Raw genomic sequence first — 13675 nt, forward strand, 5'->3', positions numbered from 1 at the left:
AATGGGCAAAATTTGCCATTAACATAGCAGCTGTGTGTGTGTGTTTTCTGCATGTCTCAGTTATGAAAGCAGGTGACGCAGTGTCAGTGTTCTCAGATGTGGAGGGCAGGTGCACACGAGGAGCTAAAGAGTTCCTGGGGAAGAAGGTCTTCTTGGGGAATGGTGTGTGTGTGATGAACCGTTCTGATATATTCTGTGCAGAAGGACCAGTGAGGTAAATTTGCAATTCCCCTAAATCAGAAGAAAGGAAAACAAATTGGTTAACCAAATCTTAGAAATGGATCCTCATCTTTTTGTGATTTCCTTTTTTCTCTTTGTCTCGTTTTTAGAGGCGTGGCCATTAGGATGGTGGACGCTCTTTACCAAAGCCCATCCTTTGATGGCGTGCTCCCAAATGAAGTGTTCCTGCAGGTATGACTTCATGTTTGTCTGAAGGACTATATTGAGATGGAATAATAATCCGTCATGTAATAATAATCATTCTGTGTGTGCGTGTGCGCATGCATGCACACATGCGCAGAACCTCCCGTCAGTGGTGGTGGGCCATGTTTTGGGGCCTCGTCCTGGTGAGAGGATCTTGGACATGTGTGCAGCTCCTGGAGGAAAGACTACACACATAGCTGCTCTCATGGCTGATCAGGTGAGTGTGACTGTGTGTACATGGCTCGGTATTGTTCCCAGTATGCAGTGTTTAGTACCTACCGTAAGTGGTCCAAGGAAGGACAATCTGACGCACAGTCTGTGGATGTTACTTTGACACGTACCACCTACTTAAACACTGTTGCAGACCAAGTACACCCCTTCATGACAACGGTATTCCTTAATATCAGTGGCCTCTTTCAGCAGGGTAATGCTCTCTGACACACTGCAAAACACTGTTCAGGAATGTTTTGAGGAACATGACAGAGTTCAAGGTGCGTAACCGGCCTTCAAATTCCCCAGTCCCAGTTCTCAATCCAACCAAGCCTCTGTGGGACGCATCAGAGCTGTTTTGGTGGCACAAGGGGGACGTACACAAAATTAGGCAGGTAGTTTTAATATTATGGCTGATTTATATACAACACTGCATACATTTGATTTTAAACTCTGATTGGCAGCTGTGCTGTGGGATTGTGGGATCGTTGCTAATGTAAACATGACCGATGACTCAGAATCCTTTGCTTGTACAGAGAGTGACAAACTAAACAGTGCGCTGAGAAACAAAGCAGTTCCAGCTGCTACTGATGGCTGCCGTTACTGTTTTTAGCTTTTCAGTGCGATTTTGTTCATCGTCCTGAATCACAGCTTGTCATACAGTGTCAGATCCATGTACACAAATCTACTGTGTACTGGATACTGAACAACTCAAAACAGTTTGAGGCAAGAGAGTAATGTTTGAATCATGCAGTTTGCACAGGGCTAAACTGGAAGCAATCATTTCTTTATATTTATTTATTTATTTTACGGCGTTTTTGGCAGACGCTCTTATCCAGAGTGACTAACGTTTATCTCATTTATACAACTGAGCAGTTGAGGGTTAAGGGCCTTGCTCAAGGGCCCAACAGTGGTAGCTAGGCAGTGCCGGGGCTTGAACTCCTGACCTTCTGATCAGTAACCCATAGCCTTTAACCACTGACATACCACTGCCCCAGCTGTTAGATACATTATTCTTAGAGTCCCAGCACAAATCTAAACACGCAGACATCAGACACCAAACACGCCTTGTCTGATTGATTACATTTCAGATGCATTTAGATGAATGATGTTTCTAATAGATTTTTCTCTTTTCTAGCAAGGAGTGGTTTATACCACATGGAGCTTCATCTGTATGTAACGATTTCACGTTCATCTACACGTGTGCTTTATTTACTCGATTTCTCCTTGGTGTTTTGTGTCTGTGACAGGGAGTGGTAGTGGCTCTGGACAAGATCAAATCCAAAGTGGAGAAGATCAGTGAGAACGCTCAGGCTCTGCGTCTACACTGCATTAAAGCGCACTGTTACAACAGCATACAGGCCGTCTGCTCTGATCTTACCCACGACTGTAGTACAGGTACTGACCAGATCACCTTCATTTCAGTTAAACATTTTCCGAAAACAGCACGTTTCGGTTACGATTTAAAATTTATTCATGACCTATTTCTATTCCTTTGTACAGTTAATGTTGTGGAATATTTGTAAGGCGTTATCTTATAGCAGGTATAAACTGCTGTCCTCCGTACTGAAAACTCTCCAGTGGTGGAAAGCGAACTGTTACAAAGCACTGGCATTGCATACTACGTCCCAAAATGTTTAAATAAATGCTACCTTACAGATACAGATCTGTTTATGTGGAGCTTGTGCCATACAATTCCCTGTGAAATGAGTTATTACTAGCGCTGATGACGTATTAAACCGAGTACACTAGCATAGACGTGGCTGCCGCAGCTGGTACGCCTGTCAGAGGTGCTCTTTTATAGAAAATGAATCCAACACCTTCTGACCAATCAGATTTGAGAATGATGTTTAAGTTCGCACCAGCCGTGGGTTTGAACAGAACGTCTGTCAGAGTGTCCTATTTTGTAAGGCAGATCATTTATGAAGCCTTTATTGAGCAATGCTGATTTTGATATGTGATTGTATAATTTTGTGCATGTCAGCAGACACTCCTCCGTTCCCAGAAGAGAGTTTTGATCGGATTTTATTGGACGCTCCATGCAGTGGGCTGGGACAGAGACCTAACATGGCGCTCAACTACGGTCTCAAGGAAGTGTGCTCATACCAGCCTTTACAGAGAAAACTGTTCCGCACGGTAGGGACACATACGTACACGGAAAACAGGAAAGTAATGGAACTTCTCTAATTTTTCACTTAAGAGACACGGTCATCATTTCATTCACAACACCACCAAGTGATGCAAATGATTTTAGCACATATTGTACATTTTTTTGACTTTGGTTAATGTTTCATTGCACGGTGGTTTAGTGGTTAGCATGTTTGCCTCGCACCTTCAGGGTTGGAGGATTTAATCCCGCCTCCACCCTACATAGAGTTTGCATGTTCTCCCTGTGCTTTGGGGGTTTCCTCCAACACTCCATGCGTGGTAGGCTGATTGGCATTTCTAACTTGTCCGTAGTGTGTGAATGTGTGCCCTGTGATGGGTTGGCACCCTTTCCAAGGCGTCCCCCCGTTTTGTGCCCTGAGTTCCAGCTCCAGGCTCCTCCACGACCCTGTGTAGGATCAGCGGTATGGGAAATGGTTGAAATGGTATGCTGCTAGCCCTGCCCCTTAACACCACGAGTTCCTGTTGATATCTTGAACTACAAATTTAGGTATCAAGTTCCGGGTACGGCATGAGACCCATCTTCTTGGTGGCAGCTCATGATAGGAACAGTGGCATGCTCCTTCCCTCCGTAGTTCTAGGGTCTTCTCCTTGGGCAAGAGAGAAGAACACTTTACGAGGGTTATAATTATACTCGATTATACTTTTTGCACACGCCTTTTCCATCTAGATGTGCTAATACCATCCTTCATCTCTCTGTAAAGATCCAGAGTAAAATAGATCCTCGGTATCCCAATACTGTTCACAAAGAGCCATAAAAGGGGCGACTTGTTTGCCGTGAGTTGTGACCCGTGTCTCACCTAGACGGGAGGTTGGAACGGCTCACTCCAATCAATCGGCTGGTCAAGACATGCTCTGAGATTTCTGTGAGTTTAATAACTGCAAGCTTTCAGAATCCCCAGTAAGCATTCAGAAAATCCTGTTAAGGTTAAAATAAGTAGCGCACAAGCTCGAAGAATAATAAATGAAGCTAAAAGGAAAAGCTGGAGACAATTTGTATCTGGTCTGACATCAGCAGAAAAGGTCTGGAATCAGATTCGCTCTCTCCGTCTTGGTCCAGAGGTATTCATGGATGGTGAACACATCAGAGTGGTTAAGGAAACCAAATTCCTTGGAACAGCTCTTGACAGTAAAAGTTTTATCCCTCACGTAAAGATTTTAAAAGATAAATATCTTAAAGCCATGAACATTTGAAAGGTTTTTGCTAAAAACAAAACGGGGTGCCGAAAGTCCAGTACTTATTAAATCTCTACAGAACACTAATTTGATTTCGCCTGGATTATGAATGTATAGTGTATGGATCAGCCAGGAAATCGTATATCCGACTCTTGTATATCCGTATATCATCAAGGCGTACGACTGGCATATGACATCATCAAGGCGTACGTCTGGCATATGACATCATCAAGGCATACGTCTGGCATATGACATCATCAAGGCATACATCTGGCATATGACATCATCAAGGCATATATCTGGCATATGACATCATCAAGGCGTATGTCTGGCATATGACATCATCAAGGTGTACGTCTGGCATATGACATCATCAAGGCGTACGTCTGGCATATGACATCATCAAGGCGTACGTCTGGCATATGACATCATCAAGGCGTACGTCTGGCATATGACATCATCAAGGCGTACGTCTGGCATATGACATCATCAAGGCGTACGACTGGCATATGACATCATCAAGGCGTACGACTGGCATTTGACATCATCAAGGCGTACGACTGGCATTTGACATCATCAAGGCGTACGACTGGCATTTGACATCATCAAGGCGTACGCCTGGCATATGACATCATCAAGGCGTACGTCTGGCATATGACATCATCAAGGCGTACGCCTGGCATATGACATCATCAAGGCGTACGTCTGGCATATGACATCATCAAGGCGTACGACTGGCATTTGACATCATCAAGGCGTACGACTGGCATTTGACATCATCAAGGCGTACGACTGGCATTTGACATCAAGGCGTACGACTGGCATTTGACATCAAGGCGTACGACTGGCATATGACATCATCGAGGCGTACGACTGGCATATGACATCATCGAGGCGTACGACTGGCATATGACATCATCGAGGCGTACGCCTGGCATATGACATCATCGAGGCGTACGCCTGGCATATGACATCATCGAGGCGTACGCCTGGCATTAGGGGCCTTTCTTTTTACAACAAAGAAAATCCAGCTTCCTGTTTTCTCAACCCCTTCTTCAAGCCTATACGAACAAAAACCAAGACGTATCCGACCTTTCAGACTACAAATCAAACCACATTTACACAATCACAAAGTAGATCTGAGCATGCAGGAACAGATACACTTCTGTAGAATCTCCTCTGGAACTTAAAAAAAACAAAACAAATAATTTTAGACCTAACAAGAAACAAAGATCGTCTACACCCTCTGTCGAACAGGTCACTCCAGGACGACACAGGAGTTTTTAATATTAGGAGAAGACTCACCAACATGTACCTTCTGCCAGACTCCATCATTTCATTATCCCTGAAACATGTTTGATTAGACTGTACCGGTCTTAACCCCGTGAGAAACCTTTTTTTATTCAGTCAACACTCGAAGAAATTTGTAACAAAGTTAAACTTAATGCAATTTTAGAATTTTTAGGGGGAAAAAATATAGATGTTAAAAAAACGTATATTTCTCGCCATGAAAATAGCCATAGGCGTTAAAAAGCAAACAAAAACAAACCGATATCAGGTTCTTGACCACTGCGCAGAGGTAAAAGGCCCATACACACAGAAAACACAACCCCTTGCTTGTGTGTGTGTGACATGCAGTAATTGCCAGTAGATGGTGCAGTTTGCTTTCTCGTCTGTGCCAAGTCCATTCCCTGTAGGATATTGTTTTAGACCAGGATTGCAAATGTGCATCCTGGAGCCCATTTCCTGCAGACATAAAGTATGAACGTAATAACACAGTGCAGTATCAGGGCTGGAAAGCTGGCACCTGTTATGAATCTGTATTGTGATGGGGCCGTTTGTCTGTATCACAATGTAGTACATGTACCGTGACTGTGTGTGTTACAGGCTGTGCAGCTCTTGAAGAAGGGAGGTGTGTTGGTGTATAGTACCTGCACTGTAACACTTGCTGAGAATGAAGAGCAGGTGGCCTGGGCATTGAAAACATTCCCTTGTTTAACTCTGGAGCCACAGGTGAGAGTATGAGCTCAGACAAGTATTGTATAGAATAGTTATGCTGAAAATGCTAGTATCAACTTTAAGGTCCTCTAGCTAGCAATTTTACCTAACGTCTGGTTTAATGAAAATAAGGTCAGGGCTTTGACCCATGAACAATGATTTATTTATTTATTTTGTGTGTGCGCTTGTCTTAAGGTTTTGCTGATCCGTACATGCCAGTCCAGCATGGTGTGCGAATATATTTGGTAAAAAAAAAAAGTCGTAATTGACTCTAAGTAAAGTCTTGATAGATAAAATGGCATCTTTTTTCATTTCCCAGGAGCCACACCTTGGATCCCAAGGCATGCCTGGAGCCGGATTATCACGTGACCAGCGGAGGCTGCTGCAGAGGTTCCGCCCAGAATTATCATGGCGCGAGGCTACTGACAGTCACGCCTCTGACGATCTCCTGCTAAAAGCCAACACGGACACTATCGGGTTCTTCATAGCGAAGTTCAGCAAGAGATAACGCACGTTCGCTCGAACACGTGCTCCCGAAGCAGCTCGAGGAGGCCGATGGAAACGAGTGCCTGGGAGGGAGGGGTGAACGGACGGCATGAATGGAGGGGAGAGAAGGGGTGGTGCCATGCGTAGTTCTGCTTCCGTTGCCATGACAACAGTGACGCAACGGCTGCTATGGTGATGGTTGGGTTTGCGTGACCATTGGACTGTGACCAGGAAGCAACATGCAGCCAGAGGACACGATGGTATTGACAGTTTCTCACACACACAGCCAATGACCAGAAGCTGAATTTGTTAATCAACAGATGCGAACACTGAACAGTTTTTTGTTTTTTGTTTTTAATTATTTTTTTAAAATGGAGAAGCGGAGCCAGTTTTTAATCAAAATGCCGGAAGAATATTAAGAAGATGGACACATGGAAATGGACACATGGAAATGAACATGCTTTAATATTTAGTGAGCGCATTTTGTAAACGAACACGGATAAACGTTCTGAAAGCAGATACCTTTTTAAATAGTTATTTTAGATGATCTCACAGGCAGATCTGACACCAGAGCAGTGATTTAAGTGGTCAGGCAATAAAGAAATTCGATTGAACTGATCTCTTGTGTAAAGACACATACACCCGGAGGGAAAGTTCATTTGGGTCCATCACTCCTATATAATTGACGTGTCTTTAAGACTCGTTGTCTAATGTTGGGGTTGTCTATTTAAGTAGACGAATCCCGATTTAGAAGAAAGTTCATTGTAAGGAGCTGCACAGGACTTGATGGTTAGCGAGTGTGAACGTGGGGGTGTCTGGAAGCATTTTTGCACCCAAAATTAGACTTCAGCACCATCGTTGCTGCTGTTATGACGACTTAAAATGACTGCCTCCCCACCTGGGACATTCACAGATCCTTCAGCATCCTATTTATAGTGACCAATCGGAACCATTTCATCATTCCTCCTTTCGGGAACGCACACACACACACACACACACACGCAGTTTTTGGATGAATCTTAGTAGACAGTAATCACCATATACAGGCAATATGTAACAAGTCACAGACTAAAAATGTACAATTCATCCCTGCAGATCTTGAAACAAATGAAGAGGGAAATCAGGGTGGAGAATCATGTTGGTTATTTTAGGAGCACAGCTGAGATGGGCTTGAGAGCATTGTGTGTGTGTGTGTGTGTGTGTGTGTGCATGCATTAAAGGCAGGGGCATGTGCTTCACTGTAGTTCACTCACGAATCAATTAAATCAACCAAATTGCATGTGTATATTTGCATAAAACAGAGAATTAAAGAATTAATGGGACTAAACACACACACACACACACACAAACTGTATATGTATCCAGTCAACCAATCATATGGTAGCAGCACAATGTATAGGTCATGCAGATACTTGAAACCCATAGAAAACCTGTGGGGTGACCTGAAGAGGAGATGTGAAGGATCTGGAGAGATTCTGTATTTAGGAACGGTCTCAGATCCCTCACCATGCATTCTCCAACCTCATCAGGGATTATAGGAGAAAACTCAGAGCTGTTATCTTGGCAAAGGGAGCTAGCACAAAGTATTGACTAAAAGGCCGCCAATAATTGTGGCCCACCTATATTTAACAAACGTATATAAAGTACACCTGTGTTTTGTTTGCAATTGTTTGATATCCATGCGAGCAGAGTATATTTGTGAATGTTTTGAACAGAAGTTTAAACAATGAAGACAATTTTTTCACAGCCGCCTTTGCTCATATTTACCAAGGGTGCCAATATTACCGGAGTACACTGTATATCTTCACCTGCCTAATCAAAACTATTAGTTGAATCCTGTTGAATGTAGAAATGATGTTCTGAATTAAAGTGTATCATTTCAAATGACATTTAATCACATTTCTCTCTAATCCAAGAGCAACTAGAATGCATTCAAAGGTAGATGCAAAATAATTCAAAAGAAACAAAGATCAAAGGTCAACCAGATAGGAAAAACACACCTCCATTATTCATGCCATAGGAAATTAATAATGACTCATATTTATTGTTTAATATTCACGTGTCCACACACTGATAGAACAAGTCTGCATGGATACCTAGATCTTATTTACAATAATGTTATCTTTAAAAACACCAGTCTTTACAAAGGAGGCATAGTAACAGAGAGCCAAAAGTCCAGAGGGCAGGATAGCAGCACATGGTGTATGTGTGTATATGTGTGTGAGGTGTGACAGGCCCAGAATTAGCATTATTAGCTTCATCATTTTCTATGTTCTATATCTAATTTATTTTATATTACTACACATTTATTCTTTGCAATGAGCCTGAACCTAAAGTGAACTGGAACACGTCGGATGAGACCGAAACAGAAATCTGACCCCGTGCGTCATCTACACCACTGGCGTTTGTGGCATTCAAAGAAACGTCCATTGTTTACTAGTTCGATGCGTCCATCGCTACAGATTTGGCAGTTCATAGGCACAACACTAAAGTATCTGTATGGACAAGTATCCCATAATCCCTCAAAATGTGAACTATAATAATATTTGGAATGATAGACGCAATGTCCAGGAGGGTAGACAACGTACTTAACGTTCTGTTTAGAAGACATTTAGTTTATTCCACGGATTTATAACGACGTTGCCAAATTCGACGCATCTCCAGAATGGCATTCCAGAGCATTCTATACAGTACATCGTGTCTCGGTATTAAAGGAGCAGTTTGTAATTATTCACGCCTTCTGCTGTCGGTGAGGTCAGTCACGATGAATCTATGAAAAGTTGAGTTGGATGACTTTCCAGGAGCTCGTTTCCAGGCTTGAAGCCTGAAATGAAGACACTAGGCCAATCAATCACCCTGCAATATTGCACATAGCAGTTTTTCCAACATTATCTTCGAAGTGATATCATTATTATAGGTCTAGGGACACATTTTAAACATTACAAACTGCACCTTTAAATGTTCCCTACTTTTGTCTTCACTGATGTTGATCAAGGTTGGCAATAATTCTGGACCTGAATCTAGCTTTTGGTGTATGATGTTTTAACGTCTGTTCGATGCAGTCCATGTCTGTCTGTGTGTGTGTGTGTGTGTGTGTGTGTTACTGCTCGATGTAGGGATCGGTCTCCCAGTCCGTCTCGTCTTTTTTCTCTTCTCCTTCAATAGAGTGTTGGCTTTCACACTCGTGATAGCGTTCTCGTTGTGATCTCTGCTGTCCACGCTGCCGGCCGTTCCGTTCACTGTGATCGTGCTCGCGCTCTCTGTCCCTCCCTGCCTTAGCGTGATGATGATGGTGGTGATGATGGTTATGTTGAACAGGCTGATCTTCCTCCTCCTCCTCTTCTTCTTCCTCGTCGTCGTCGTCGTCCTCCTCCTCCTCCTCGTCCTCCTCTTCCTCTTCCTCCCCTGTGTGGCGTGTATGCGAGTGTGTAGGTGGATCTGAGTGTGTGAGAGTGGCGTGCGGCTCTGCACATGCAGAGTCTCTGCTCTCCAGCGTCTCTTGTCTGGAGAGTGTGTGTGTTGTGCGACTGTGATGGTGGTGGTGGTGATGGTGGTGATTGTGTTGATCGGTCCGTGTGGATGAACAGCGGTGGTGTATGTGCGGTGCTCTTCGCTCACTCCGTAAGACTCTCTGTTCTCTATTAGCCTCTTCCTCAGGATCGTCCTCCTCAGCTTGGTCCAGGCTCTCTTGCTTTTGCAAGCGATGGTGGTGACGGTTATGGTGGTGGTGGTGGTGGTGATCTTCTAGAGAGCTCTTCCTCTCGCCTGATGACTTCTCAGCCTTCTGGGCGCCCCCCGTGCCCTGGGTTGGAGAAAACATGCACAAACATACTCGTGGTGAAACACAAAATGAACGGCATTGCAGAATGTGCATGCATCTCTCTCCTTCTTAGACACTCTCACTTCAATCCAAAGCAGTAAGAAGCATCAGATTTAGACAGATATACAGCACACAACACACTTTTTCTACTGACAAGGTTCTGGTGCTGGAACCATTCCACAGTGTAAAACAGCCCTTTCTTAGCTAGCAAAATCTCTTCAGTTTTATTATGAAAATGTTGTTGGTTTGGGGCGAGTTATTTTGATAAGATATGAAAATGGCAAGATTGCCGGTCCATACAGGATTTCACCGTGATTGTCGCGGCCAATAACGCTCGAATTTACTGCGGCTTTTTTAAAAAATTTGCAGAATATTTTGTGCTTTTTTTTTGTGTGTGTGTGGAAAACTACATGAATTGGTGAAATTGCACATAATAGTCTTTCCCAGTGATGTTTGTTGGTAAATGAGACCGTTCAGCTGTACTCGTATTCGACGCACGTGAATCGCAGAGGGCTTTGACCGAATGCGCGTTGTGATGATGTCACATGACACGTTTTGGCCCGAACCTGCTGAAAATCTGCGGTCAAATATTCGGGAGTTTGCTCGATTTTGCGTTCATTTCTGCGATTGCAGAAAAAAAACGTGGAGGGACTGGATTACTCCCGATATTAAATACTGTAAAGGAAATAACCAATTGATAGGCAACAACCTAAGTAGACGTTACCTTCCTGATGCTTTAAGCATCTAAAAACTCTTTAAAAGCAATACAGAACATGTATCTGTCTAATCAGATGTCTGCGTCTTTAACTTTGGATGGTATAACATGCTCTCAGAGCCAGATGTACAATTCTTCATGTGCATTAGGAAAGCTCTTTAGATTGTTGTTTGGTGCTTAAATGGGTTGGTTCTTAAAAAAAAAAAAAAAAAAAAGAAAAAAGTTCCGGCACCATGCCAGCAGCGTTTCAGGAGGGAATGAGTTTATATATATATATATACACACACACACAGAATATGAGACCACTGCAAACCACTGCAAATCAGATCAGACCGTTTCAGTCAGCTTTCTCACACTCAGTAATGTCACATGAGTATGTTTATTCTGAAGTAAGTAGACCTTTAATAGGTATTTTAACTCATGTGGTTGATTTCATGTTGGCTGCTTAGTGTTCACTAAAGTCAGCTGAAGTGTAAAATTTAGAATCGAGTCTGAATGTAAGAATAACTGACACTCTCTTCTTCTCTCTCCACTCGCACACCCACACTCACCATAGACAAAGCTATGCATCTGTAGCCTCCTGAACAAAAGCCACAGCAGGCAATAAAGAGATCATTATTTTTAGAATATAACATGTACTGACACACACACACACACACACACACACTCTGTACACTGCTTTGCATAAGTATTCCCTTTGTTGAATTTCCACATTTTGTAGTGTTACAACCTGGAACTTAACTGGGATTATATGTCTATATAAATCTACACAAAAGATGTGATTGCATAAGTATTCACCCCCCCCATCACTGTGAAACCCCTAAATTAGTTAGGAAGCAGTCGCATAACTGGTTAAATGGAGTCCACTCTCAATATAAACACGCCTGTTCTTGTAAGAACCCAGAGGTTGTTAGAGAACACCTAAACAAACAACATCATGTAGACCAAGGACCTATGAAAACAAAAGTCCGGGACAACAAACTCTGTACACTGCAAAAAAAAGAAATTCCAAGAAAGTATACATATATATTAAAAAAAAAAGCCTTGTTTCTCGGAGATGAGTGTTATTTTTTTGTGAAAAAAGAAAAATGATCTTGTCAGGCATGTTTTGCATTAGAAAAGTAATCTCATTTTAGGAATATATATCTAACTTTGTCTTATAATAGGCTCTTCCAGGTAATATTGAGCAAGATTTAACCAGTAACAAGCTATAACAACGGTTTGCGTAACATCAAAGCCGAGGAACAAGACTTCAATCTTTCAATGAAGCAGCTGTGTGTCGTAGTTAATGCTGAAATCCACACTGAACTACGTTACCCATCAGCCCCAGCATGTCACATGTCCCACTGATCACTCACACCTGTTCTGTAGTATCCCTAATAAGTACCTCTATATACGGCTAGTTCTAGTTTTTCAGCACCGGACTGTCAAGCTTTTGTTGTTGTTGTGTTCACGTGTCATCCAGCCGTTCTCATAGTCCGCACGTTTTTGCCTCGAGTCCGCTGTTACGTTTATGAATCTTGTTTTCACCGTTTTGGTTGTTTGTCTTGCACTTTAGTCAATAAAAATCTGCGCTTGCATCCGCCGCCTTCTACAATCCCTGAAACAGCTATATATTGCGGAATATTTCCCTGTTTCAATAAAAATCCTAAAAGAAATAACAAGTAAGTCTCTTATTTTTATTATGCTGAGTCTTTATATAATTTTTTTTTTTTTTTTGTAAGCTAATTATTAATCTTAAATTAAGCCTGCTCAATCAAGTGACCAAAATACTCATTTTAAGTAAGTCTATCTTGAATAACTGAGTTTCCATTACCTGTAGTAATCACAGCTTACTTAAGTTTTGGCATTTTTGTTTAGTTTTAAGATCCAATAGCGTTTCTAGTGACTAGATATTTATGCTATTTTCAAGAATTCTTACCCAGTCAGTTTTGCTTTACCCCTTCGGCAGATGGTTTTCGCTTGATTTTAGTACACTTTAACTAGATTTAAGTGTCTTGCTTATTTCAAGAACGGCTTTTTTTTTTTTTTTTTTGCTGCAGTGTACATCCTGCCAAAGCATTCACCATTAAGTCACAATTTCACAGAGTCCTCCTGGACCTCAATATAAATATACCATTCCTGTTTCTGGAAGGTTCTACAATATTCTTAGAGAACATACCTAAACAAACAGCATTGTGAAGACAGAGGAGCTATCTAAACAAGTCAGAACTAAAGTTCAAGCGTCAGTCAGTTTGGGCATATAAATATCCCAATTTTTGAACATCCTGTGGAGTGCCATTTAATACTTCTATTAAAAATGGAAAGAACATTGCATAACCACAACTCTGGTAAGAGAATGAACCCAAGGTCAAGGGTGATTTTAAAGGAACTGGAGTGATCCACAGCTCAGAAGAGAGAAGCTGTTCACGGGACAGCCGTAACCCAGACCCTTCAGAAATCTGAGCTTTAATGAACCATGCCGAGATATATGAAATTCTGTTTGGAATGTGCCAGAAGGCATGTAGGAGAGTCTGCATATGTGGGAAAATTTTCTCTGGTCTAACAAGACCAAAATTGACCTTGGCACAAAGGCCTAAATTTTTAGCAGAAACACAACACTACTCATCACCCTGAGAGCGTCCCAACAGTGTAGCATGGTGGTGGTAGCATCGTGTTGAGCGCTATCCTTGACATCTCTG

At 42.3% G+C, this 13675-nt stretch overlaps 2 protein-coding genes across 13 annotated transcripts in view; one reads left to right on the forward strand and one right to left on the reverse strand.

Moving 5' to 3' along the window:
* Positions 1 to 7073, forward strand: part of nsun6 (NOP2/Sun RNA methyltransferase 6) — a 15510-nt gene extending 8437 nt beyond the window's left edge. For 5 of the 7 annotated variants that reach the window (XM_053628254.1, XM_053628255.1, XM_053628252.1 and 2 more), the window contains 8 exons: positions 61 to 214; positions 330 to 411; positions 521 to 640; positions 1884 to 2031; positions 2618 to 2769; positions 5863 to 5988; positions 6169 to 6201; positions 6293 to 7073. In XM_053628254.1, the coding sequence (XP_053484229.1) occupies positions 61 to 214; positions 330 to 411; positions 521 to 640; positions 1884 to 2031; positions 2618 to 2769; positions 5863 to 5988; positions 6169 to 6201; positions 6293 to 6481 (1004 nt within the window). In that variant the 3' untranslated portion in view covers positions 6482 to 7073. The remainder of the gene's footprint in view (positions 1 to 60; positions 215 to 329; positions 412 to 520; positions 641 to 1883; positions 2032 to 2617; positions 2770 to 5862; positions 5989 to 6168; positions 6202 to 6292) is intronic. The other 2 variants (XM_053628257.1, XM_053628258.1) reach the window with 2 other exon arrangements.
* Positions 7074 to 8478: 1405 nt separating this feature from the next.
* The window catches only part of cacnb2a (calcium channel, voltage-dependent, beta 2a), a 68631-nt gene continuing 63434 nt past the window's right edge, over positions 8479 to 13675 (reverse strand). For all 6 annotated transcript variants that reach the window (XM_053628245.1, XM_053628247.1, XM_053628248.1 and 3 more), the window contains one exon: positions 8479 to 10261. In XM_053628245.1, the coding sequence (XP_053484220.1) occupies positions 9560 to 10261 (702 nt within the window). In that variant the 3' untranslated portion in view covers positions 8479 to 9559. The remainder of the gene's footprint in view (positions 10262 to 13675) is intronic.

Source organism: Ictalurus furcatus, chromosome 7 (genome assembly GCF_023375685.1).
Source record: "Ictalurus furcatus strain D&B chromosome 7, Billie_1.0, whole genome shotgun sequence".
In the NCBI taxonomy this organism is placed as follows: domain Eukaryota; kingdom Metazoa; phylum Chordata; class Actinopteri; order Siluriformes; family Ictaluridae; genus Ictalurus; species Ictalurus furcatus.